Below are 26713 nucleotides of genomic sequence, written 5' to 3'. Positions count from 1 at the left end.
GTCGGCACTGGGCCTGTACTTGCTGGAGTTTAGAAGGATGAGGGGGGACCTCACTGAAACTTACCGAATAGTGAAAGGCTTGGATAGAGTGGATGAGGAGAGGATGTTTCCACTAGTGGGAGAGTCTAGGACCAGAGGCAATAGCCTCTGAATAAAAGGACGTACCTTTAGAAAGTTGAGGAGGAATTTCTTTAGATGGAGGGCGGTGAATCTGTGGAATTCATTGCCACAGACGGCTGTGGAGGCCTTCAATGGATATATTCAACGTGGAGATTGACAGGATCTTGGTTAGTAAGAGTGTTGTCATAGGTTATGGGGTGAAGGCAGGAGAATGGGGTTGAGAGGGAAAGATAGACCGGCCTTGCTTGAATGGTAGAGTAGACTTGATGGGCCGAATGGCCTAATTCTTCTCCTGGAACTTATGCACTTATGAAACCCTCCCCACTCTGAGATCAACTCCCTCCCCTTCTGAGAGAAACCAACTCCCCTCCCTCCCAACCCCCGGAACAACCCCTTCCCTGCCCTGAGATCACCCTCTCCCACCGAGAGAACACCCCCCCCTGAGATAAACCACCCCCCCACCCTGAGATCAGCCCACTCCCCACCCTGAGATCAGCCCACTCCCCACCCTGGGATAAACCTCCCCCCCCCCGAGGTCAACCTCCCCCCACACTCGTGAACTCCAACCTCATTCACTATGGAGACACCCTAGCCTAGGGTTGCCAACTTCCTCACTCCCAAATAAGGGACAAAGGGTGGCGTCACCGCCTCGCGCCCCAGGTGACCTCGCCCAGCCACGTCGGCGCGGACCCGATGGGCCGAAGGGCCTGTTTCCGCATTGTATCTCTAAACTAAACTAAAAGTTAAACACCAATGCTACAGTGAGCAGCATGCTAAAGACCTTTTCGTCCCAACCTGTTAACAATGGCGAGACCAACACAGCAATTATCTATTGCCATGGGTACAAAGCCCCTTACCTGAACAGAATATTTTTGGATGTATTTCCCAAGTTCAATCATGGCATCCTTTTCTTTAAATTCATTCTGATGCTTCTGCAAGGAAATAATCACACGGTTTGGAATGTTACCCTCTGGCGTTTAAATGAATTGGCTGTGAAATTTTTGACTTAAAACTCAGTACCTGGGATTCCTCCGTGAGAAAGTTCTCCATCTCCTCTTCGCTCACCATACCCAGGTCCGCAATATATTTGTAATAACCTTTCACTTCCTCCTTGTAATGTGGAACGTCTCTGGCATAAAGCACTTTATTCGTGGGAGAGTGCTGAAAAGAAGGAAAATTAGAGCATAATGCTGGTGGACAAATACGTGGTTCATAAGAGGCAGGAGCAGAATTAGGCCATTCGGCCCATCAAGTCTACTCTGCCATTCAATCATGGCTATCTCTCCTTCTTAACCCCATTCTCCTGCCATCTCCCCATAACCCTGACGCCCGTACTAATCAAGAATCTGTCAATCTCCACCTTAAAAATATCCACTGACTTGGGTCTGCACAGTGGTCTGTGGCAATGAATTCCACAGATTCACCACCCTCTGACTAAAGAAATTCCTTCCCATCTGATTTGTTTAAAAAGCAAAAAAACTCAGATGATGGAATTACGCAGTAAATTAGATGGCATTAGATTGCATTTCTGGAGAGAATTCACCTGAGATGTTGTTTATTTTCTGATGGCCATTGAAGGTAACTATTGGATAGTTCATAAGTGATAGGAGCAGAATTATGCCATTCGGCCCATCAAGTTCTTGCCGCCATTCAGTCATGGCTGATCTCTCCCTCCTAACCCCATTCTCCTGCCTTATCCCCATAACCGCTGACACCCGTACTGATCAAGAATCATATCTATCTCCACCTTGAAAATATCCACTGACTTGGCCTCCACAGCCTTCTGTGGCAATGAGTTCCACAGATTCACCACCAAGCTCCTGGATAGGACAGCTCTTACTTAAAGTAGTGCCCATGGATCTCCAACAGCACATGGATCTTGGTGGAACATCTCACATGAAAGATGGCATCTTCAGCAGTCCCTCCACACTACATTGGAGGGTCAGCCTAGACAATCTGCCTGGGCTTTACAGAAATGGGGTGTGAACCCTCAATCAGTCCACTCAAGCATCAAGGTGCTTTCACTGACCAGTCCTGAGAGAGTTATATATCCTGCCATTTAAACATTCCACCAATGAACCAGACCAGCCACAATCTGATTAGATGGTGGAATTAACCTAAATGAATAGCTCTTCCATTTCAAACTTTCTGGTTCATTGGTAAATGCATTTAGTAAGATTTTACGTGACCATAGACCTTTTTGATCTTATTTTTACATTTCCAATTTGTTTGTGGCCAGTTCCCCAAAACAAGCAATGATAGGAACACAAACTGACATTGTTTGCAATATATGGATGGCACGGTGGCGCAGAGGTAGAGGTGCTGCCTGACAGCACTAGAGACCCAGGTTCCATCCTGACCACGGGTGCTGTCTGTTTCGGAGTTTGTACGTTCCCCCTGTGGGTTTTCTCCGGGTGCTTCGGTTTCCTCCCACACCAAAGATGTACAGGTTTGTAGGCTTACTGGGCTTGGTAAAATTGTAAATTGTCCCTGGTATATGTAGGATAGTGTTAGTTTGTGGGGATCGCGGGTCGGCATGGACTCAATGGGCTGAAGGGCCTGTCTTCACGCTGTATCTCTGTGACAAAATCATTGATTGTGATTGTAATTCTCCTTGGCCCGTAATGGGATGGGGAGTAATTAAAATTCAACGGAGGACACCACGACCACGCTTGGCCAGGCCGACCCTGCAACACACCTTCATGGTCAGATCAAGATCCCCGCACTCATAACTGCAACTTGAAACTGCCGCCAATCTGGCCACTCTGTACACTGTCTCAGTGTACCACTGCTACACACTTGTACTGTACCTGAGATGCTTATGTAAGATGTATCTAAGTGCTAATGTACAGTGAAGCTTGTACACAAAATATACACAGAAAATGGATTTCACTGTACCCCGTGACAAATGAAGCACCTTCAAAATAAAGGATCATCAATCAGTCATTTACAACTCCGATCCCACGGAACCTCAATGTTAATTAGTTCTTCTGAAGAAGTGTACTTAACAGTAGGCTGATTGGGGAGGCCTGACACCAGTGCATTGAAGATAGACACACAATGCTGGAGTAACTCAGCGGGTCAGGCAGCATCTCTGGAGAGAAGGAATGGGTGACGTTTCGGGTCGAGACCCTTCTTCAGACTGATGTCAGGGGAGGGGGCGGGGCAAAGATAGAATGTAGTCGGAGTCAGGAAGACAGTGGGAGAACTGGGAGGGGGGAGGGGATAGAGAGGGGAAGCAGGGACTACCTGAAGTTAGAGAAGTCAATGTTCTTACACCCCAGCAGTATGAACATTGACTTCTCTAACTTCAGAGAGTTCTTCTGCCCCTCTCTTTCTCCTCCCCCTTCCCAATACTCCCGCTAGTCTTCATATCTCCTACTCTATCCTATCTTTGTCCCGCCCCCTCCCCTGACATCAGTCTGAAGAAGGGTCTTGACCCAAAACGTCACCCATTCCTTCTCTCCAGAGATGCTGCCTGACCTGCTGAGTTACTCCAGCATTTTGTGTCTACCTCCTGATTTACTGCTAGGTTGATACCAGCCCTTACATATTTACCTTGCCAAGGTGTTGCGATGATAGAGAGAACGAGTCCATGAAGGCCTGGGCGATGACGGAGAGGCAGCCATCCACGTGCGGTGTTTTCTCAATGTCAAACACGAACTGGGGGTTTTTAATAACGTTTACCCAAAAACGGAGAGGAAGACTGGGGAGAAAAAGAAGGCATTGTTAAAATGTAGCCATGTCAATTTAAAGATTAGAACATTAAGGATTCATGACCTCTCACGAGTATCAAAGTCGGGAGGACATGTTGGAGTTGTACAAGACGTTGGTGAGGCCAGGTTTCGAGTATTGTGTTCAGTTCTGGGCACCGTGTTATAGGAAAGATGTTGTCAAGCTGGAAAGGGTACAGAGAAGATTTACGAGTGTTGCCAGGTTGAGAGGGCCTGAGCTTTAGGCAGAGGTTGAGTAGGCTGGGAGTTCGAGCACAGGAGGATGAGGGGTGATCTTATAGAGGTGGATAAGATCATGAGAGGAATAGATCAGGTAGACGCTCAGAGTCTCTTGCCCAGAGCGTAAGAATTGAGAACTAGGGGGCATAGGTTTAAGGTGAGGGGGGAAAGATTTAACAGGAATCTGAGGGGTATCTTTTTCACACAAAGGGTGGTGGGTGTATGGAACAAATTCCAACGGAGGTAGTTGAGGCTGGGACTATCCCAACGTTTAAGAAGAAGTTAGACAGGAACATGGATATATCAAGTTTGGAGGGATATGGCCCAAATGCTGGCAGGTGGGACTAACGTAGATGGGACATGTTGGCCGGTGTGGGCAGGTTGGGCCGAAGGGCCTGTTTCTACGCTATATCACTCTATGACTGATGGGATGGAAGAGGATGGTATTATGTCATCATCGGACAAGGTATTCTAACACAGGGGCAGACCACTGATTGGAGTCGGCCGAAGGCTTTGTTTATTTCTACCCGGCAACTGACAGATGTAGTAATTTGCTCAAGATAGAACCCATTCAATTACTAGGAAAGAACTGCAGATGCTGGTTTAAACCGAAGGTCGACACAAAGTGCTGGAGTAACTCAGCGGGACAGGCAGCATCTCGGGAGAGAAGGAATAGGTGACGTTTTGGATGGAGACCATTCTTCAGAATATATATATATATTGTCGTATGTCAGATAGAACAATGAAATTCTTACTTGCATTTCATTGCAAGTATATATATATATATAATATATGTGTGTGTGTGTGTGCAAGTATATATATATATGTCATTTATTGCGTAGGAAGGAACTGCAGATGCTGGTTTAAACCGAAGATAGACACAAAATGCTGGAGTAACTCAGCAGGACAGGCAGCATCTCCGGAGAGAAGGAATTCCTTCTGTCCCGCTGAGTTACTCCAGCATTTTGTGTCTCTCTCGTTTATCATATTGTTTACACTGTACTATGTTCACATATTCTGTTGTGCTGCTGCAAGTAAGAATTTCATTTTCCACTCTTGACTCTTGACTCTATAGGTTGTCTGCAGGCTGTTCTGAGAGGCTAGGCTGGTGAAGATTACAGAATGAATGAGGTGGTGACCAGTTCAGCAATCACTGGGTCTTGTCTTAGCATGAATGCCTGGGACATCTTTGCAGGCCTTTGCTCTTGTGCACATGTCCTCAAGGCTCGGCGGGGCTACTCTCCAATAGAAACATAGAAAATAGGTGCAGCAGGAGGCCATTTGGCCCTTCGAGCCAGCACCGCCATTCATTGTGATCATGGCTGATCATCCACAATCAGTAACCTGTGCCTACCTTCTCCCCATATCCCTCCATTCTGCTAGTCCCTAACTAGATTTAACCCAATGCTCTCAATTATATGTTAACTGTGTTGAATCTTTATTCTTTGGATCAAAACCATATAATTTGCCTCGCCATGCAGCTGAAGACTCCCAGTGTTGAGTTATGATGTGCATTTGCTACTGGCTGAACACCCAGAGGTAACAGAGTAGACGGCAACAATGGACACATTGGTTCACAATTCAATACCTATTAGTCTTCCAAATATGCAACACGTCAGGATCGGTTATCTTCTTGTTGCTGGCATGTCCTTGCAATATGTCAAAGATATGCCTAACGGCAATAGGGGGCTTGCCGTTGTGCACGCTCCAGATGCTTCGAAATAGGTTCTCAACAAAAGACTGAAGTGCAACCTGAAGCAGAAGAAATGAAACAGTATGAGTAACAGGTGGAACAGGCACGGTGGCGCAGCGGCCGAGTTGCTGCCTTACAGCGAATGCAGCGCCGGAGACCCGAGTTCCATCCCGACTACGGAAGCTGTCTGTACAGAGTTTGTACGTTCTCCCCGTGACCTGCGTGGGCTTTCTCCGAGATCTCGGGTTTCCTCCCACACTCCAAAGACGTCAAGTATGTGGGTTAATTGGCTTGGTAAATGTAAAAAATGTCCCGAGTGTGTGTAGGATAGTCTAAAGGGCCTGTCCCACAGGTGATTTTAAGGCGACTGCCGGCGACTAGGCTGTCGCCGACTGTTCGCTGAGGTTTCGCGGGCATGATCGTGAGGACTCTTCCGAGAATCATAGTGGATCTCAGCGGGTCGCCGAGAAATCATCCGGTTTGAAATTTCTCGGCGACAGCTGGCTTGTCGCCAGGTATCGTTGCTATACCCGTTGAGCCACCGCCCTGCTTTGGAGTAAAGCAACAAATTGCTCCTGGTGTTCTAATCAATATTATCAGGGCGACATGGTGGCGCAGCAGTAGAGTTGCTGCCTTGCAGCACCAGGGACCCGGGTTTGATCCCAACCATGGGTGCTATCTGTACGGAGTTTGTACGTTTACTCCAAAGACGTACAGATTTGTAGGTTAATTGGCTTGGTCAAAGTGCAACTTGTCTCTCGTGTGTCTAGGGTAGTGTTAATGTGCGGGGATCGCTGGTCGGCATGGTCTTGGCCGAAGGACTAAAACAATATTATCCAATACTAAAACAATGCTAATATACTAACAATACAATATAATCTAATACTAAAACAATACCAAAACAATATTATACCTCACATACTGAAAGCAGAGCAGGTTATTTGTGGTTATTTATTGTTCGTGGATGCTTGCTTTGCACAAATTACCTATTACGCTGCAGAAAGCAATGCATTTCATGACTGCAGAAGTATATTACTGTGTCCTGAGATTGTGAATGCCCCTAAAGTGATGAAAATTAATTTCATCCAAACTGGATTTGTGAAGGGAATTTGCTTGTCTTCATAAGTAGTTTAGAAAGGCTATGAAATGTTGCAGTTGTAGATATATAAATGCTGCAGTTGTAAATGCAGGCAAGTGGGACTAGTGTAGCTGGGACGTTGAAGAAGGGTCTCGACCCGAAACGTCACCCATTCCTTCTCTCCCGAGATGCTGCCTGACCTGCTGAGTTACTCCAGCATTTTGTGAATAAATAGCTGGGACATTGTTGGCCGGTGTGGGCGAGTTGGGCCGAAGGGCCTGTTTCCACACTGTATCACTCTATGATTCCATACAGCAAAGAAACAAGAATGTCACAATACCTTGGAGGACACCAGCTTTGTTAGATACATCTCTTTGACTTTGAACTTTTGTTTGCCCTGTTCTGGTACAGGGGTTTCTACAGATACTGACTGTGGTGAGATCTAAATAGAGTAAAATATAGTCAAAAAAAGACCACATCATTGGAAATGATGAGTAGAATTGATCTGAAGTACAAAATACATACCAAGTGACAAAGATTGTTTGCCCACTCACTATCTGGAATAACGGGAATAAAAACTGTCAGTATTTTCCTAGTATATAATGATTATATTTTGACTTTTGCAGAAAAGAGAAGGGATACCAATGTGGAAAATAAATCAGCACTTAGTTTCAAACCCTTCGAATATTCACATTCAATATGAACGGTTGATTAATAATTACCAATCATTCAATTAATAAATAAATTGATAAATTTAATTGAATATCTAGATTGAACAATTTATTCCATTTGAATTATCATTATTGAATAATTCAATAAAACATTTAAATGTATTCAAATTGAATAATTAGAATAATTAAAGAATTATTCAAACATTCTTTGAATAAATAGCATTCAGTAACATTTTGAATTGTCAGATATTAATGAGTTTTAGATATGTATCAAAAAAGATGTCAAAAACCATTTGATTAACAGCCCAGAGTAATTTTCATTCGGTAACAACACAGTAAAAGCTTTCATGGTGCTATTTAATGAAATATTTATTGAAATTCAAGAGTTATAATCATTTACTTTGAAAATTAATGGCAGTATGTCTTACCTGGCTTTGAGCCTTTTTCTCTTTTTCTAATCACAACTAAAGATGCTTCATTTGCAATCTGAATGGTTTGTAAGAATAATTGTGTTACTGACAGTGTCAAATACACACACACTGTGCTCCCATCAGTTCCCCATGTCTGCTCTCCTCTCACCCCATAACTCCCTATCTCATCCCCTTATTTATTTCTTAAATAGCCTCGTCTACAGCTGACTCCCACACACTCTGCTCTCCACTTCCCGCCAACCAACTGCCAACATTACAGCATCCCTCTCCCCATCAGAACTGCCCCCTCCATCGACTCCTTTAAGTCCAGGCTCAAAACCTATTTCTACTCCCTAGCGTTTGAGGCTCATTGAGGAGGCGCTGTGAACTGTTTGCGTGCTACTGTATGTTTCTTTTTTTTTCCTTAGTACCTAATCAGATGTACAGCACTTTGGTCAACGTGGGTTGTTTTTAAATGTGCTATACAAATATAATTGACTTGACTTGACTTGACTTCGATGACCTGGTTGCTCACTCCCTCTTTAACCTTTTCTACTAATGTCCGATCCCTACATAACCCGCTGTCCTCACACCCAATAGTCAGTTCATCCTCCCCACTGTTCACTCACTGCCCTTCCTCTTGTTCAATAACTCCTCCACACCTGTAACTACCAATGTCTCATGTAGTCACCTTACCCATCTCCCATGGGCTGCTCTTATCTGAGAACTACTGTCTCCCTCCCTGGAACTTGTGGCTCTCATTCTTACCTGTTTTCCCCTTCTCTTCCAACCTGCTCCTTCTTGGACCTTCCCTCTCTCCCTCTTCCCCCTTCCCTCTCTCCCTCTTCCCCCTTCCCTCTCTCCCTCTTCCCCCTTCCCTCTCTCCCTCTTCCCCCTTCCATCTCTCCCTCTTCCCCCTTCCCTCTCTCACCGCCAGTTCCCTTCCCCCAAACTCCCTTTTCCTGTAACCTCAACCACTCGGATCCCCTACTACTATGATTTCTTCTCCGATCCCCATGAATTTACCTTCGCCATAAACCTTTTCTCTCACCTCCCTCCCTTCCCTCCTATCCCCCTCTCTCCTTTCTCCTATGACCTGGTGTCCCCCCTGTAAGCTGATCATTCTCCCTTCTCTAACTCTCCTCCTGTGAGTTTTTCCCTTCCTCCTGTGACCTTCGTACACATTCCCTCACTACTTGCTTTCTTGTTCCCATTACCTTTTTCACCAACCAACCCGCCCAATAGCCCACCTTTCCCTTCCTTCGATAACCCGCTTGTTCCCCCCCTAAACCTCACCTAATCCATACTCTTACGATGGACACAAAATGCTGGAGTAACTCAGCGGGACAGGCATCCGTTCCTTCTCTCCAGAGATGCTGCCTGTCCCGCTGAATTACTCCAGCATTTTGTGTCTGTCTTCGGTGTAAACCAGCATCTGCAGTTCCTTCCTGCATTCTCCATACACTTCCTCCATGACCTCCTCCCCTGGTACCTCCTCCCACCACATAGTCACCTACAGTTTGCCACCACTCCAGATTCTGCTTTGCACCTTTGCAGAAACATTTGCTGCAAATTCAAAACAAACTGGTGAATTGTCTGGGCCTCATACACTCAACATACATGGTAATGGCCAATGGTGTTCAACTTCTTCATCCCAGCTTCAAGGTCCAGTGTTGTCTGATCAATGTCTTCTAGTCTTTGATGTTCTCCATTCTTAACAAGCTCTAGAGCAAGAACAGAATTGTAAAATATTCACCAAATAGTTTGATTCGATCAGAAGATATCCTAGAAACGTGTGATATAAATATCCAGCAGTTTCAGGTTTGTTTGAAATAATCATTAAAGCATTGATTCACAAATGCAACAAAAAAAAATTACGCTAAATTTAGTTTAGTTTAGAGATACAGCATGGAAACAGGCCCTTCGGCCCACCAAGTCCACACTGACCAGCGATCCCCGCACATTAACACTACTCCATACACACAGAGATGCAATGTTTTTTACATTTATACCAAGCCAATTAACCTACGTCTTTGGAATGTGGGAGGAAACCGAAGATCTTGGAGAAAACCCACGCAGGTCACGGGGAGAACGTACAAACTCTGTACAGACAGCACCCGTAGTCAGGATCGAATCCGGGTCTCTGGCACTTTAAGGCAGCAACTCTACTGCTGCGTCAGTTATTAATAATAATTAAGACAAGATTTGTTGTGGTTGCCTTAAGGTAATCTCCAAAAAAGTTGGAAGATATTTCATTTAAATTAATATTTTGGTATCATCATTATTTATATATAGATAGAGGTTGTCTTATATCACAAAACCTGACTAAGTGCTTTTGCTTAACAATTTTTTAAGGAGAGGAGGCATCTGGCTCATATTTGTCCCAAGTGTGTTTGGGATATTTGGCCATTCGGATATTTGGCCCAGTGTGTTTCAGCAGCTCAGGCATGTTTAGGCACAGTCGGCCCACATTTGGCACAAACAGGCATCAAGAAGGAGCATCCGCCGGTATCTGTGGAGCAAAATGGACATACTTGACGTCTTTGGTCAGGACCCTTCTTCCCCTGTCCCTCTCATTCCTGATGCAAGGTCTTGACTCGAAGCATTGATATACCTTTCCCATCCACAGATGCCCCATGACACACTAATTCATTTCATCATTCTGTTTTTGTTTTATCCTTTATTTACTTATTATCCTTTATTATCCTTTAAGTTTATTATATTTATTGATATATCTATATATTTATTATCCTTTATGTATGTTGTCCTTTATTATTATATCCTTCGTTGAAATGTCCTTAACCTGATCAGTGGGGATAATTCCATAACTCCATTTCCATGAGATTAACTCGAGGGCAGCTCGGTGGCGCAGCGGTACAGTTGCTGCCTTCCACCACTTACAGCGCCAGAGACCCGGGGTCGAACCTGACTATGGGTGCTGTCCAAGGGGTACAGAGTTTGCACGTTCTCCCCGTGACCTGCGTAAGCTTTCTCTGAGATCTTTGGTTTCCTCCCACACTCCAAAGACGTACAGGTTTGTAGGCTAATTGGCTTCGGTAAAAATTGTAAATTGTCCCTAGTGTGTGTAGGATGGTGTTAATGTGTGGGGATCACTGGTCGGTGCGGACTTAGTGGTTCAAAGGACCTGTTTCCGTGCTGCAGCTTAGTTTAGTTTAGTTTCGAGATATAGCACGGAAACACGCCTACCTGCGCCACCGTATCGCCCACTCTAAACTGAACTAAAGTAAACTGACTAGACTTAGAACCGAAGGCCACGGTTTGCACTTGGTTTATGCAATGGTTTTCATGCCGATTAACCTATTAATGATCATTTCTGTTTGGAGCTGTTTTAACAAAAATATTGAAAACTAAAGTGATAAATTACTCAGGTCAATATCTTCCATTTGCCACCTTTGGGAGTAACCATATTTATTGTAGAAAGTCTCAAAAATCTTCTTCTTTACTTGTCCTATAGTGTCACAGTCCAAAACCTCCACTTCAAATCTGGAGCTGCTGTCCTGATCGCGTTCGATGTCATCCTCAGTATTCAGTTGAAACGTAACGTCCAATTTCTGCCAAGAGAAATATTACTCAGAGGCAAGATCCACAAAGCCGAAAGAACATCTCATAACCGCAGCCTGCGGACTTTAACATCGCGGAGCTCGCTGTCTCAGCGAGACCGGTCAGGAGCTCCAAAAGCCGCATGAGGTTCGACAAGCCCCGACCCGGGATCCGATCGCCCGGCGCGGGGAAGTTGAAATTCCCCCCCTCCCCCTCCCCCCCCCGCCGATGCAGGAGCTGGATCGCCCCGACGAGGAAGGCCCACCGCCGGCTACGGGAGTCAAGATCCTCCCGTCAACGGAAGGTTAGAGGCCCCCGACCGCTGGAGGACAAAGAAGGGAGAGATTGAACTTTTTTTCGCCTTCCATCACAGTGAGGAATGTGGAGGAGTCACTGTGGTGGATGTTTATAATAAAATGTATTTTGTGTGTCCTGTTGCTTTTTATTGTTATGACTGTATGGCAAATGAAGTTCCTCGTATGTTGCAAAACATACTTAGCTAATAAAGTATTATTGTGATTGATTGATTGTGATAATCAATTCACAAACGCACCGTGAAATTAATCTGAAATCGAAAATAATAGCATTCCTTGCCTACATTTTGAGAAAACAGTGCAGCAAGAATTTATGAGTGGTTTTAGTTTTGTTTATTATTGTCACGTGTGCCGAGGTACAGTGAAAAGCTTTTGTTTACATGCTATCCAGATAATGATATACATGAATAAAACCTTGCATAAAAGAATAAGCTTACACCCCAGCGGTATGAATATTGACTTCTCTAACTTCTGTACCGTGCACTCACCCGACATCAGTCTATCGTACACCCACTAGGGACAATTCTTACGTTTACCAGGCCAATTAACCTACAAACCTGCACGACTTTGGAGTGTGGGAGGAAACCGACGATCTCAGAGAAAACCCACGCAGGTCACGTACAAACTCCGTACAGACAGCGCCCGTAGTCAGGATGGAACCCGGGTCTCCGGCGCTGCATTCGCTGTAAGGCAGCAACTTTACCGCTGTGCCACCATGTGTGGTGTAACACCACACAGCTCCCTATCTCCATTATTGTGCGAGCATCTCACTGTCTGCTTCCCATTTACTGCTGATATCATTCCCTTCAGCCTCACACTCCCACCTCTCCATTTTCCCTGTGTTTCTTTATCTTTGTTGACGCGCGTGGCTCTCTCCACCTACATTTCCAGTGATTACCCCGTACACTAGCATTATCCTACACACTAGGGACAATATACAATTTTAACAAAGCCAGTTAACCTACAAACCTGTACAACTTTGGAATGTGGCAGGAAACTGGAGCGCCCAGAGAAAACGCAGGTGGTAAACAAGTAGACAGACACGTATAACAGGCAGAATATTTAAAGCTTTGGAGTGAAGTTGGACTGGCCAATTTCACAGTTTTGCATTTCAAATAATGCTTTGCAATTTCAAAAAAAACCCAGAGCCTTCAAAATTCTTTAGTGGAGGGTGATGGCTTGTAGCAGTATCACGATTTCATATGAAATGGATACACTCTGCCTATTTAAAGAGTGAAGATATAGATAATATAATTTACTAGAATGATATTGAGTCATTAATTGAGTCATTAATAAAAGCTTTTCCCTGAACCTCGGTACACGTTACAATTAACTAAACTAAACTAGTTCAGGGCTATCAGCGAGTTAAAACTTAACGTACTGCTAAATTTTAAAAGAGTCATCTAGAACAGGGACCTCCAAACGATGGCCCGCGGGCCACACCCGGCCCGCCACCAGATTTTATCCAGCCCGCAGCAAGCTCTTCGGCGGCGGTCAAGGAGCACCGCCACTTGCGGGGGCTGCTCCCTCCCTCTCTCCCTCTCCCCCTCACCCAGACCAGCAAGATCTGCGCCGCTCCTCCACTCTCTTCCCCCGCCCCGTCTCCCTCGAACGCAGCGAAATATTAAAAAAAATACAAGTAAAACTTCCCTCCTCGCCGCCGCCGCTCACCCCGGGGATGCGGGGCTTCTGAACAACAACTACACGCGTGTTTGTTCTTATTTCGCTGCGTTAGAGGGAGACGGGACCGGGGAAGAGAGTGGAGGAGCGGCGCAGATCTCGCTGGCGCTGGGAGAGAGAGAGGGAGGGAGGGAGAGAGAGATAGAGGGAGGGAGAGAGAGAGAGAGAGAGAGAGAGAGAGAGAGAGAGAGAGCGAGAGAGAGAGAGGGAGGGAGCAGCCCCCGCAAGTGGCGGCGCTCTTTCACCGGACCTTCTGACACCCTCCCACACCCCGCGCTCCCGCTCTCACCCGCTGCTCCCTCTACCCCGAATCTCTCCCCCCCCCACGCTCTCTCCCCCCTCCACTCTCTCTCTCTCCCCCCTCCACTCTCTCTCTTTCCCCCCCACTCTCACTCTCGCTCCCCCTCCCCCCCACTCTCTGTCTCTCTCTCTCCCCCCTCCACTCTCTCTCTCTCTCTCTCTCTTCCCCCCCCCATCTCTCTCCCCAGTGGTGGTCACTGTATTTTTTCTGTTTTATAAATAATTGTATACCTACGGTACATATATTCCAATATTTCAAGCTCTTTTTAAAAATTGAATATTATTTATTTGTTGCCATATAAACCTAATGTAAACTAACCTAATCTAACCTAACCTAGTTTAACCTTTCCTAATGTAATCTAACATAACCTAGTCTAAACTTTTTTGAGTTCATTAAATTTATAAAACTCACACTTCTTTCTTTTTTCCTACGGCTCGCAAAAATGTGCCAAATATTTAATGTGGCCCTCATGCTGAAAAGTTTGGAGGCCCCTGATCTAAAACAGTGAAATAAACATAAAAACATAGAAAATAGGTGCAGGAGGAGGCCATTGGGCCCTTCGAGCCAGCACCGCCATTCATTGTGATCATGGCTGATCATCCATAATCAGTAACCCGTGCCTGCCTTCTCCCCATATCCCTTGATTCCACTAGCCCCTAGAGCTCTATCTAACTCTCTTTTAAATTTATTTAATTTAATTCAATTTAAACTCCTACAGTGTAGCAGCAATAAAAGGTTACCCCTTTGTGATCAGTGGTGATTAATTAAAATGAGTGCCACGTTTGAGAGTGTACTTACCAGAGTTTTAAAGTCAGTAACCTGCCAGAGCAACCAGTCTTCATTCAGTGTGTAGAGTGCTTTCCCACTGACGGCATCCACTGGGCCAAGGTTAATCCGCTGCTTGATGGCAGATACCAGCTTAAATAATGGCTCTCCAACAGACTCCTGCAATTAGAAAAGCATCTACTCTCACCAATAAAGAAAACTACGGCAACAATGCTGTGAAACCGAGCGATCAAAGGAAATAAATGCTTTCATTGTTATTGTGTTCATAAATTCTAGGAGCAGAATAAGGCCATTTTTCCCATCAAGTCTACTCCGCCATTCAATCATGGCTGATCTATCTCTCCCTCTCGATGAATGTCAGTCAAATCATCCCTTAAACATTCACTTTCACAATACTAATGTTACTTTCAACTTCAGTTTTGTACTGGCCGATAACCTGTTCATGGTGTGTGCACAGTGAGCCTGAATCTTTTAAGATTCTGTAGTTTCAGATTAAGATTCTAAAAATCAGTAGTGTTTGTTTTAGAGATACAGCGCAGAAACAGGACCTTCGGCCCACCGAGTCCACACCGACCAGCGGTCCCCGCACACTAACACGATCCTACACTCTCACACGAGGGACAATTTCCATTTATACTAAGTCAATTAACCTACAAACCTGTACGTCTTTGTAGTGTGGGCAGAAACCGAAGATCTTGGAGAAAACCTACGGGGAGAACGTACAATCTCTGTACAGGCAGCATCCGTAGTCAGGAGCGAACCCGGGTCTCCGGTGCTGTAAACGCTGCAAGGCAGCAACTCTACCGCTGCGCCACCGTGCCGCCCTATTGTATTGGATGTATTGGACGTAATTCTTTAGTTTCATTGATAATGCTCAAATCTCTTCTTTCTGGTCCAAAGCAGATGTTGTCACATTTGTCTGCTTTGAAACACATTTGCCATGGTGCTGCCCCCTCATGCAGTGCACCAATGCCTCTATGTACATATACCTGCCCGCTCACACCGGTTATTATGCCATTTGTCTTTGTGTTACCCACTCTCACAAATAAAGAAAACTAGGTCAACAATTTTTTGAAACTGAGCAATTAAAAGAAATAAATACTTTCATTGTTACTGCTTTCATAAGTGATAGGAACAGAACTAGGCCATTCGACCCATCAAGTCTACTCCACCATTCAATCAAGGCTGATCTATCTTTCCCTCTCAACTCCATTCTCCTGCCTTCTCCCCATAACCCCTGACACCCGTACTAATCAAATGCTAAACTAATTGTGTCTTCCAGCATGCGTGGTAAGAAAAGAAACACTACTTTCTGCACAGCCACGTTCCATTCATACAATACATAAACATTTCAACTTGCAGTTGAGTAATGGAAGTTAGATAGACACAAAATACTGGTAGCTCAGCGGGTCAGGCAGCAACTCTGGAGGAAAGAAATGGGTGGTGTTTCGGGTCGAGACCCTTTTTCAGACTGACAGTCAGGGAAGAGATATGGAGGGTAAGGTGTGAAAGCGACAGATCAAAGCAGATGCTGTTCAAGGAAATGTAGAATGGTTCATTGTTAGCTGAGGGGAAGGTGAAAAGGAGGCATATAATCGGTAAAATTAATCAAGAGGACAGTGAAACTAGTCGGAGAACTAGGATGGGGGAGGGACAGAGAGAGGGGGAATGCAAGGGTTATGGAGTTTGAAAAATCAATATTCATACTGCTGGGTGATAAGCTGCCCAAGCAAAGTAAAGTACATTGTTGATTTTCCATGGTCAAATTAAGAGGAAGTCTGACTAACTTCAGAAAAAACATCCTCCTAACATGTTGGCACAGCGGTAGAGTTGCTGCCTTACAGCACTTATAGTGCCAGAGCCCCGGGTTCGATCTCGACTACAGGTGCTGCCTGTACGGAGTTTGTATGTTCTCCCTGTGACCTGCGTGGGTTTTCTCCGGGATCTCCAGTTTCCTCCCACACTCGAAAAATGTACAGGTTCGTAGGTTAATTGTTTTTGGTATAATTGTAGTGTTGTGTGTGCAGGAGAGTGTTAGTGTGCGGGGATCGCTGGTCGGCGCGGACCTGGTGGGCCTGTTTCCTCGATGTATCTCTAAACTAAACTAAACTAAACTGAACACTGTTGCAAAACCAATTATGGCCTTTCAATCGTGACCTCATCCAAGAGCAACTGTGTTAGCAATGCACAGATAGGGGATGTCCTTGGTCAATCTAGCTCAGTAGTGGACATCTTCATGGAATATTTACCTCATCATAACGCCAGGCGATGCATTCAGTACGTTAATCAGCAAAACGGCCTACAATAATTTAAGCTGCGATATGAGCGTTTACAAGTCATATCACAAGCAAGGAATGGAGGGGTCTGGATCACATGCAGGTAGGGCGTGAATCTGGGAAATTCATTGCCATAGACGGCTGTGGAGGCCCAAGTCAATGGATATTTTTAAGGCAGAGACAGATAGATTCTTGATTACTACGGGTGTCAGGGGTTATGGGGAGAAGGCAGGAGAATGGGGTTAGAAGGGAAAGATAGATCAGCCATGATTGAATGGCAGAGTATACTTGATGGGCCAAGTGGCCTAATAGTGCTCCGATCACATATGAACTTATGAGGTGGAGGAGACTAATTTAACTTGGTGTTATATTTGGCCCAGACATTGTAGGCCAAAGGGTCTGTTCCTGTGCTGTAATTAGGGTTGCCAACTGTCCCGTATTAGCCAGGATATCCCGTATTTTGGGCTAAATTGGTTTGTCCCGTATGGGACCGCTCTGGTCCTGTATTAGGCCCGCGGGCCGCTGTCAGCCGGGACAGTGGAGGCTAAGTAAGTGTGTTCGGGGAACGGGGCCGAGTGTGTTCGCTTAACGGAGGTTGCGTAGCAATCTGCCTCCCGGCCCGGGCGGCCGCCATTGGAGAAGCGGGAGCACGTGGCCGCTAGCTGGGTGAGGTCACGTGGGGCGCAGGGCGGTGACGTCACCTTGTCCCGTATTTGGGAATGAGATAGTTGGCAACTCTAGCTGTAATGTTCTAAGTTTTGTGAGATGAATTATCCAAAGAATAGGTGTCTGAATCCGACTGATTTTATTTTTTTTAAATGTGGAAATAATTCTGTCTCAGTAAAGATAAGTAGTCAGGTTGCCATAAAAACCCATCTAGAATTCACTCAAATCAAGAATATACCAGGAATACCAAACACAGCAGGTAGTGTCTGTGGAAAGAGAAAAAGATGCAGCATTACAGGTTTGGCAAACAGTCTGCAAAAGGGTCTCGACCCGAAACGTCACCCATTCCTTCTCTCCCGAGATGCTGCCTGTCCTGCTGAGTTACTCCAGCATTCTGTGTCTATCTTCGGTGTAAACCAGCATCTGCCGTTCCCTCCTACACATTACAGACTGATGATTCCTCCCAGTTCTGATGAAGGAGCATTGACTTGTAATGTTGAGTCTGATTGTCTCTGCACAAATGCTGCCTGATATACTAGTACACTAGCACTATCCTACACACACTAGGGACAATTTACAATTACACCAAGCCAATTAACCTACAGACCCGTGTCTTTGGAGTGTGGGAGGAAACCGGAGCGCCCGGGGAAAACCCACACAGGTCACGGGGAGAACGTACAAACTCTGTACAGACAGCGCCCGTAGTCGGGATGGAACCCGGGTCTCCGGCGCTGTGAGGCAGTAGTTCTACCGCTTGTGCTCTCGTTACCAAATACGTACAGAACGATACTGCAATGTGATGTGTAAGCTGCAAGTAGGGATTTATGATTACTGCACTGACAATATGTTCCATACTGCAGTACATTATACTCACCCACACTACAGCATGATAATATAGTCATAGAGTCCTACAGCGTGGAGACTGGACGTTCAGCTAAACCTTTCCACAGCGGCCAACATGTCCCAGCTACACTAGTAGTTGCCTGCGTTTGGCCCATATCCTTCCAAACCTGTCCTACCCATGTACCTGTACAACTGTTTGTTAAACGTTGGGATAGTCCCTGCCTCAACTACTTTGTCAGATCGTTGAAGATTCAAGATTCAATTTATTGTCACATGTAACAATTAAGGTACAGTGAAATTTGAGTTACAGGTTTGTAGGTTAATTGGCTTGGTATAATTATAAATTGTCCCTAGTGTGTGTAGGATAGTGCTAGTATACGGGGATCGCTGGTCAGCACAGACTCGATGGGCCAAATGGCCTGTTTCTGCGCTGTATCGCTAAACAAAGGTGGTGGGATCCATTCATCTACCACCCTTTGTGTGAAAAAGTTACCCCTTAGGTTCCTATTAAATCTTTTCCCCTTCACCTTCAACCTAGGTTCTAATAATGCGTATGCTCCTTACCCTGAGAAAGCCGTACATGCAGAGGGACACCCAGTTTGTCAGCAGCTTCTCCACCACCGTCTCTGTTCGGCGTAGCAGCAGCTTCGGCTGTGCGGACGATCGATCCATCAAGTCTTTGAGGAGCTGGTCAAGCACGTTGGTCAGGTGAACCAAGTTACTGTGAAATGCCACAGTGAGAAACGAAGCAAACCGACACCTGTCAACATCAAATTAAGGTCAGTTTTTGAGCAATATGTGCAGAGGCTCAGATGGTAGAGCATATAACACGTTCTAAAAGGAGACTGTTCAGTCTGCCAATTGCTTTCTTGAACGCCAACATATGGGTGGAGTTTTGCTCCAGTAAGAAACACGATATTAAGGCTCCAAAGAGTTAAATTACAGACGCAATTTACTTAAACTCAGCTGAAGTAAAGTTTAGTTTAGTTTAGAGATGCAGTGCGGAAACAGGCCCTTCGGCCTGCAACCAGCAATCCCTGCACACTAACACTACCCTACATATATAAGGGATCATTTACAATTTTACCACAAACCTGCATGTCTGCAGTGTGGGAGGAAACCGGAGCACCCGGAGAAAACCCACGCAGGTCACGATTGAACCCGGGTCTCTGGTGCTGTAGGCAGCAGCTCTACCGCTGCGCCACCGGTCCACCCCTTGCTGAGGGGATGGAGAATTACCTAATTGGTGTTACACAAGAACGTTAGAAGCGTGAATAAACCATTCTTCCCCTTGCGCCTGCCCTGTCCTTCAGTAAAAATATGGCTCAATATTTATGTGGGAAAAACACTGCAGATGCTGGTTTAAATCGAAGATAGACACAAAATGCTGGAGCAACTCAGCGGGACAGGCAACATCTCTGGAGAGAAGGAATGGGTGACGTTTCGGGTCGAGACCCTTCTTCAGACTGATGTCAGGGGAGGGGGCGGGACAAATGACCCGCTGAGTTGCTCCAGCATTTTGTGTCTACCTTCGATTTAAACCAGCATCTGGTGGAGCCTTCGACATGGTCCCACGTAGGAGATTAGTGGGCAAAATTAGAGCACATGGTATTGGAGGTAGGGTACTGACATGGATAGAAAATTGGTTGACAGACAGAAAGCAAAGAATGGGGATAAATGGGTCCCTTTCAGAATGGCAGGCAGTAACTAGTGGGGTACCGCAAGGCTCGGCGCTGGGACCGCAGCTATTTACAATGTACATTAATGACTTGGATGAAGGGATTAAAAGTACCATTAGCAAATTTGCAGATGATACAAATTCGCAGTGGTTGTGTGAACTGTGAGGAACATGCTATGAGGTTGCAGGGTGACTTGGACAGGTTGTGTGAGTGGGCGGATGCATGGCAGATGCAGTTTAATGTGGATAAGTGTGAGGTTATCCGCTTTGGTGGTAAGAATAGGAAGGCAGAGTATTATCTGAATGGTGTCAAGTTAGGAAAAGGGGACGTACAACGAGATCTGGGTGTCCTAGTGCATCAGTCACTGAAAGGAAGCATGCAAGTACAGCAGGCAGTGAAGAAAGCCAATGGAATGTTGGCCTTCATAACAAGGGGAGTTGAGTATAGGAGCAAAGAGGTCCTTCTGCAGTTGTACAGGGCCCTAGTGAGACCGCACCTGGAGTACTGTGTGCAGTTTTGGTCTCCAAATTTGAGGAAGGATATTCTTGCTATTGAGGGCGTGCAGCGTAGGTTTACTAGGTTAATTCCCGGAATGGCAGGACTGTCATATGCTGAAAGACTGGAGCGACTAGGCTTGTATACACTGGAATTTAGAAGGATGAGAGGGGATCTTATCAAAACATATAAGATTATTAAGGGGTTGGACACCTTAGAGGCAGGAAACATGTTCCCAATGTTGGGGGAGTCCAGAACAAGGGGCCACAGTTTAAGAATAAGGGGTAGGCCATTTAGAACTGAGATGAGGAAAAACTTTTTCAGTCAGAGAGTTGTGAATCTGTGGAATTCACTGCCTCAGAAGGCAGTGGAGGCCAATTCTCTGAATGCATTCAAGAGAGAGCTAGATAGAGCTCTTAAGGATAGCGGAGTCAGGGGGTATGGGGAGAAGGCAGGAATGGGGTACTGATTGAGAATGATCAGCCATGATCACATTGAATGGCGGTGCTGGCTCGAAGGGCCGAATGGCCTCCTCCTGCACCTATTGTCTATTGTTCATTGTCTATTGTCATCTGCAGTTTTCTTTCCCACACGATTTACAAAATAACTTTACATTGATAATAATATCAGTCAATAAGGTCCAGTCACATGCTGGGTAACTAAAGCATGCCCAAGAGTTTTGAAGGAAAGCATTGACAAAACTATTACTGAAAACTAACCGGTCTTTAATGGTGAAATCCCTCTGTTGTTCAAGAACATGTATTGTGATCACGAGAAACCGTTCATTGTTCAGGAAATTGTACAAAGCATGAAATCCTTGATTCAGGTCGCTTTGTTCCTGTACACGCTTCAAGTGAAGCAGGGATATGAAGCAGATAATGCAACATGATTTTGTATTAAAAGTCTTTAAGCTTATCTTTAGGTTAGATGACATTGTACGAAAGGAGAATTATAAAATATGTTCGTGAAATTGGTCTGTACATATGGACTATCTCAAAAGAAAAGCAATAAGAAATATATGTAAAATCTATTGATACAAATACATAAACTAAATATGCTCCCATCAATTTAGTTTAGTTTAGAGATACAGTGTGGAAACAGGCCCTTCGGCCCACTGAATCCATGCTGACCAGCGATCCCCACATATTAACACTATCCTACACGCACTTGGGACAATGTACAATTATACCAAGCCAATTAATCTGCAAAGCTGCACGTCTTTGGAGTGTGGGAGGGAATTGGAGATTCTGGAGAAAACCCACGCGGGTCACGGGGAGAACGTACAAACTCCGTACAGACAAGCACCCGTTTGGTGGCTGGCTTGCAAGCTGGCGTTTGCATTATGATTTTGAGTTTTGAAAACAATCCATCTTAAACCTGATGCAGAAACTGATCAGTGGAGACATTTTTCTTATTTAGGAAACATTCTCTCCGGGTATGGTTCTGGCCTGTATTCCAGCAATAAATAAGGGAAAGAGAAATTCAACATTGATTTTCTTGCAGCAACGTATATCTTGTGCAGTTGATTTGGTCTTATAATAATAATAATAATAAGCATTTATTTTATATAGCGCCTTTCCAGAAGCTCGAAGCGCTTTACATAAACAATCATAACATAAAAACAAACAGACAAACTATCCTAACGGAGAAGCGGTGAATAAACAACGCCAGCGTCCTCTCACGTCAGGGTCCGGCAGTAGACAACAAAAAGCACAGGACACACAGATACAATTTTTACACAAACAGCCATCACAGTGATTGCTCTAGGCATACCCTCACTGTGATGGAAGGCAAAGTCTTATCTCCTCCTCATTTCTTCTCCCGTGGTGCCACGAGGTGGTCAAGGCTCCCAACTTTTTGAAGCCCCCACCGGGCAATGGTAAGTCCCAGGGCCGAGCCAAGCAGGCCGATGAAGGTCCTGAGCCCCCACCGGGCGATGGAAAGTCCCAGGGCCGAGCCAAGCAGGCCGATGAAGGTCCTGAGCCCCCACCGGGCGATGGAAAGTGCTGCGGCCGAGCCACGCAGGGTGATGAAGGGCCTGCGAGCGGGTCGATCGTACCTTGCGCTTCGGGGCGGTCGAAGCTGCTACGGCTGGAGCTCCCAAAAACCGGTCGCCAGCCAGGGACCTGCGAGCTCCCGATGTTGCGGTCTGCAGGGCCCACGGCCGAAGCCTCCGAGATGGTAAGTCCAGGCCCTGCGACCGGAGTCTTCAAGGTCGATCCCAGCTGGAGGCCGCCGACTCCACAGTGTTAGGCCGTAGCGCGAACGGAGATACGACACGGTAAAGGTCGCATCTCCGTTGAGGAGGAGATTTGAAAAAAGGTTTCCCCCCCCCCCCCCCCCCCCACCACCCCCCCCCCCCCCCCCCCCCCCCACATACACAGAGTTAAAAATAGAACAAAACGTACATTAAACGATGACAATAGACAAAAAACAAAAAAAAGACAGAGAGACTGCCGGTGAGCCGCAGCTGCAGAACACAGCCACGCCTCTTCAATTCTTGAGTGGTCTAAGCAGTGATCAGACCCAGAGTCATGCTTCAGGTGTAGCAGTCATCCCCTTGTGGTCTTTTATTCGACGACTATATCATCTAAGAGGTGCTGTGCTTATTTTGAGGGGGGCATCATCATGAAGCCTGAGAAAAAGCGTGTGAGAAGATCCAGGCTACAAACCCTGTACTGTGTTCATTTTCCAAGGACTGCCATTATCTACGTGCTACTATGTGCTCTGAGGTGGCACGGTGGTGCAGCGGTAGAGTTGCTGCCTTACTGTGCTTACAGCGCCAGAGACCTGGGTTTGAACCCGACTACGGGTGCTGTCTGTACGGAGTTTGTACGTTCTCCCCGTGACTTGCACGGGTTTTCTCTGAGATCTTCGGTTTCCTCCCACATTCCAAAGACGTACAGGTTTGTAGGTTAATTGGCTTGGTATAAATACAAATTGTCCCAAGTGTGTGTAGGATAGGGTTAGTGTGCAGGGATTGCTGGTCGGTGCGGACTCGGTGGGCCGAAGGGCCTGTTTCTGCGCTGTGTCACTAAACTAAACTAAACGTGAACAACTTATACCACTGTCCTCCTGATTAATTTTCCTGCTTGTATCCCTCATTGTCACCTATCCCACAGCCATGGACTCTTCAAGATGCTGGAAAGATGCTGCTGACCCAGACTCCATAAAAAAATTCCAACTCTACTGACAGTTTAAGTGAACAAGTGTCATAGACCTCTCCCAGTTGGGTTGCCAGCTGTCCCGCATTAGCCGGCACATCCCGTATTTTGGGCTAAATTGGTTTGTCCGGTATGGGACTGCCCTTATCCCGTGCTTGGGCCGGGGACACTGTAGGCCTGGACGCTGTAGGCCCGGACGTTGTAGGCCCGGGGGCCGCAGTAGGCCCGGACAGTGTAGGTCTGGAGGCCCAGGCACCACCTAACGGAGATTGCGTAACAACCTGCCTCCTGGCCCGGGCGGCCGCCATTGGTGGAGCGGGAGCATGTGGCCGCTGGCTGGGTGAGGTCATGTGGGGCGCGGTCATGAGGTCATGATGTCACCTTGTCCCTTTTTTGGGACCGAGGAAGTTGGCACCCCTATCTCCCAGTGCCCAGCATTGAGGTCCTTATTCCATTCAGCCAGAGTGGGCCACATTGTCCTCATGCCTGCGTGAGACAGCCAGAACAGGGAATTTGTTTTTCAATTCTGCTACGGCAACAGGCCACCAGGTAGCCAAGGGGAAAGATCAAAAGTTGGAGGATGAGGGATGATCTGATAGAGGTGGATAAAATCATGAGAGGAATAGATCGGGCAGACGCACAGAGTCTCTTGCCCAGAGTGGGGGAATCGAGACCCAGAGGACACGGGTCTAAGGTGAGGGGGGAAAGGTTTAATAGGAACCTGAGGGTAACCTTTTCACACAAAGAGTGGTTGGTGTTTGGACAAGCTGCCAGTGGAGGTAATTGAGGCTGGGACTATCGCAACATTTAAGAAGCAGTTATACAGGTACATGGATAGGACAGGTTTAGAGGGATATGGGCCAAACAGGGGCAGGTGGGACTTGTGTAGATGGGACATGTTGGCTGGTGTGGGCATGTTGGGCTGAAGGGCCTATTTCCACACGGTATCACTCTATGACTCTAATCCATAGAGACTGATATAACGTTCCCACCAAGTCACTGAAAATCCGTAGCCCATGACCACTGCAGATGAAGAAGTGACATTGGAGATGGTACTGAGAACCTTGAGGTCATTCATCAGCTTACAAAGAAGCCCACTGTGAACAGTGGAAGAAACACACCACCTCCTGAACTAATCACCCACTCTCTCTGTCAAGGACTGCTTGGCCCACTTGTGGCCAAATCTGCGGGGATCGCTGGTCGGCGAGGGCCCGGTAGGCCGAAGGGCCGACTGCTGGCCAAATCTGCCGGGTCGCACATTGGCCTCATCAACCATATTACAACCCAAAGAGCTGGAGTAGAAGCAACTCACCCCTAGGAGGTTTGGCTATCATCAACAGTGAACTTTAGGTGATTGTTTCACGAATAAATGAATGCTAATACACATAAAGTGTACCTGTGGCATCGTGACGATCAGATCCTTCACAAAGCTTGTTTCACTTGATTCATTTACCGACTGGAGAAAACATTAAAAAGAGGACAAAATAATAACAAATTCTATACATTAACATGACCAAATAACTTGGACTGACACGGTTTTGTCACTCTCCCTCCCATTCCCACATTGACCTTTCCGTCCTGGGCCTCCTTCACTGTCAGAGTGAGGCTCAGCATAAATTGGAGGAACAGCACCTCATCGTTTGCTTGGGCAGCTTACACCCCATATTGATAGTGAATATTGATTTCTCAAATTTTAAGTAACCCCTTGCATCCCGTCTCTCTCCGTCTCTCCCCTACCCTAGTACTCCGACTAGTTTCACTGTCCTCCTGATTAATTTTACTGATTGTGTGCTTGCTTTTTTGTTTATTGTTGCTCTTTGCTGATCTTCCACTCATTTCTTCTAAGTACCATCAATATCTGTTGTTTCCTCGCTTTCTTTATTAGGACAGGTGTCAGAGGTTATGGGGAGAAGGCAGGAGAATGGGGTTAGGAGGGAGAGATAGAGGGAGAGATAGATCAGCCATGGCAGAGTAGACTTGATGGGCCGAATGGCCTAATTCTACTCTTATTCCTTAAGACCCGTTCCCCTGACTCTCAGACTGAAGGGCCTCGACCCCAAACGTCACCTATTCCTTTTCTCCATAGATGCTGCCTGACCCGCTGAGTTACTCCAGCCTTTTGTGTCTCTCTCTGGTTTTGTCATTGTTAGTTCTGCAACATTTGAAGAGATCAAGTTATAAGTGTTACCTCAGGAAAGAATATTCTTGTTGCAAAATGCATATAATCCAAGAACGGGATACTGTTGTAATCCCTCAGCAGGCACACATCTGACCCCTCAGTCTGCAGCTCAACGAAACCTTGAAAATACAAAGAGCTTAACATTTCCAACATTTACTCTGTCCTTGGACTAAATGCTACCTGTGTTATTTTAAAGTCAATTATCACGCTCTAAACAGCTACCTGTAGTATTTCACCTTAAACTTCACCATCTGTCCTGGGCCTCCTCCATTGTCAGACTGAGGCCCAGCGCAAATTGGAGGAACAGCTCCTCATATTTTGTTTGGGTATGAACATACCTACACCCCAGCGGTATGAACATTGACTTCTCTAACTTCAGATAGTCCCTGCTTTCCCTCTCTCTCCATCCCCTCCCCCTTCCCAGTTCTCCCACTAGTCTTCCTGTCTCCTACATTCTATCTTCGTCCCAACCCCTACCCTGACATCAGTCTGAAGAAGGGTCTCGACCCTTTAGAAACATAGAAACATAAAAAATAGGTGCAGGAGGAGGCCATTTGGCCCTTCGAGCCAGCACCGCCATTGATTGTGATCATGGCTGATCATCATCCACCTGTGCCTGCCTTCTCCCCATATCCCTCGATTCCACTAGCCCCTAGAGCTAAATCTAACTCTCTTTTAAAGTCATCCAGTGAATTAGCCTCCACTGCCTTCTGTAGCAGAGAATTCCGCAAATTCACAACTCTCAGGGTGAATTCCTTCTCTCCGCAGATGCTGCCTGACCCGCTGCGTTACTCCAGCATTTTGTGTCTACCTTTGATTTAAACCAGCATCTGCAGTTTTTTTC

At 46.1% G+C, this 26713-nt stretch overlaps 1 protein-coding gene across 4 annotated transcripts in view; it reads right to left on the bottom strand.

Annotated features, from left to right (window-relative positions):
• The window catches only part of plxnc1 (plexin C1), a 130425-nt gene that overhangs the window by 3239 nt on the left and 100473 nt on the right, over positions 1-26713 (bottom strand). For 2 of the 4 annotated variants that reach the window (XM_078420034.1, XM_078420036.1), the window contains 14 exons: positions 25879-25988; positions 25087-25146; positions 21246-21373; positions 18917-19112; positions 14580-14726; positions 11311-11497; positions 9546-9649; positions 7944-8001; positions 7370-7401; positions 7185-7286; positions 5662-5825; positions 3679-3826; positions 1141-1281; positions 978-1052 (listed from right to left, as the gene is read on the bottom strand). In XM_078420034.1, the coding sequence (XP_078276160.1) occupies positions 978-1052; positions 1141-1281; positions 3679-3826; positions 5662-5825; positions 7185-7286; positions 7370-7401; positions 7944-8001; positions 9546-9649; positions 11311-11497; positions 14580-14726; positions 18917-19112; positions 21246-21373; positions 25087-25146; positions 25879-25988 (1652 nt within the window). Of the gene's footprint in view, positions 1-977; positions 1053-1140; positions 1282-3678; positions 3827-5661; positions 5826-7184; positions 7287-7369; positions 7402-7943; positions 8002-9545; positions 9650-11310; positions 11498-14579; positions 14727-18916; positions 19113-21245; positions 21374-25086; positions 25147-25878; positions 25989-26713 lie in introns of those variants that run through there. The other 2 variants (XM_078420035.1, XM_078420038.1) reach the window with 2 other exon arrangements.

This window comes from Rhinoraja longicauda, chromosome 23 (assembly GCF_053455715.1).
Source record: "Rhinoraja longicauda isolate Sanriku21f chromosome 23, sRhiLon1.1, whole genome shotgun sequence".
Classification (NCBI taxonomy): Eukaryota; Metazoa; Chordata; class Chondrichthyes; order Rajiformes; family Arhynchobatidae; genus Rhinoraja; species Rhinoraja longicauda.
Note: the sequence above shows the minus strand (reverse complement) of the source record. Positions and strands in the feature narration are given on the sequence as shown.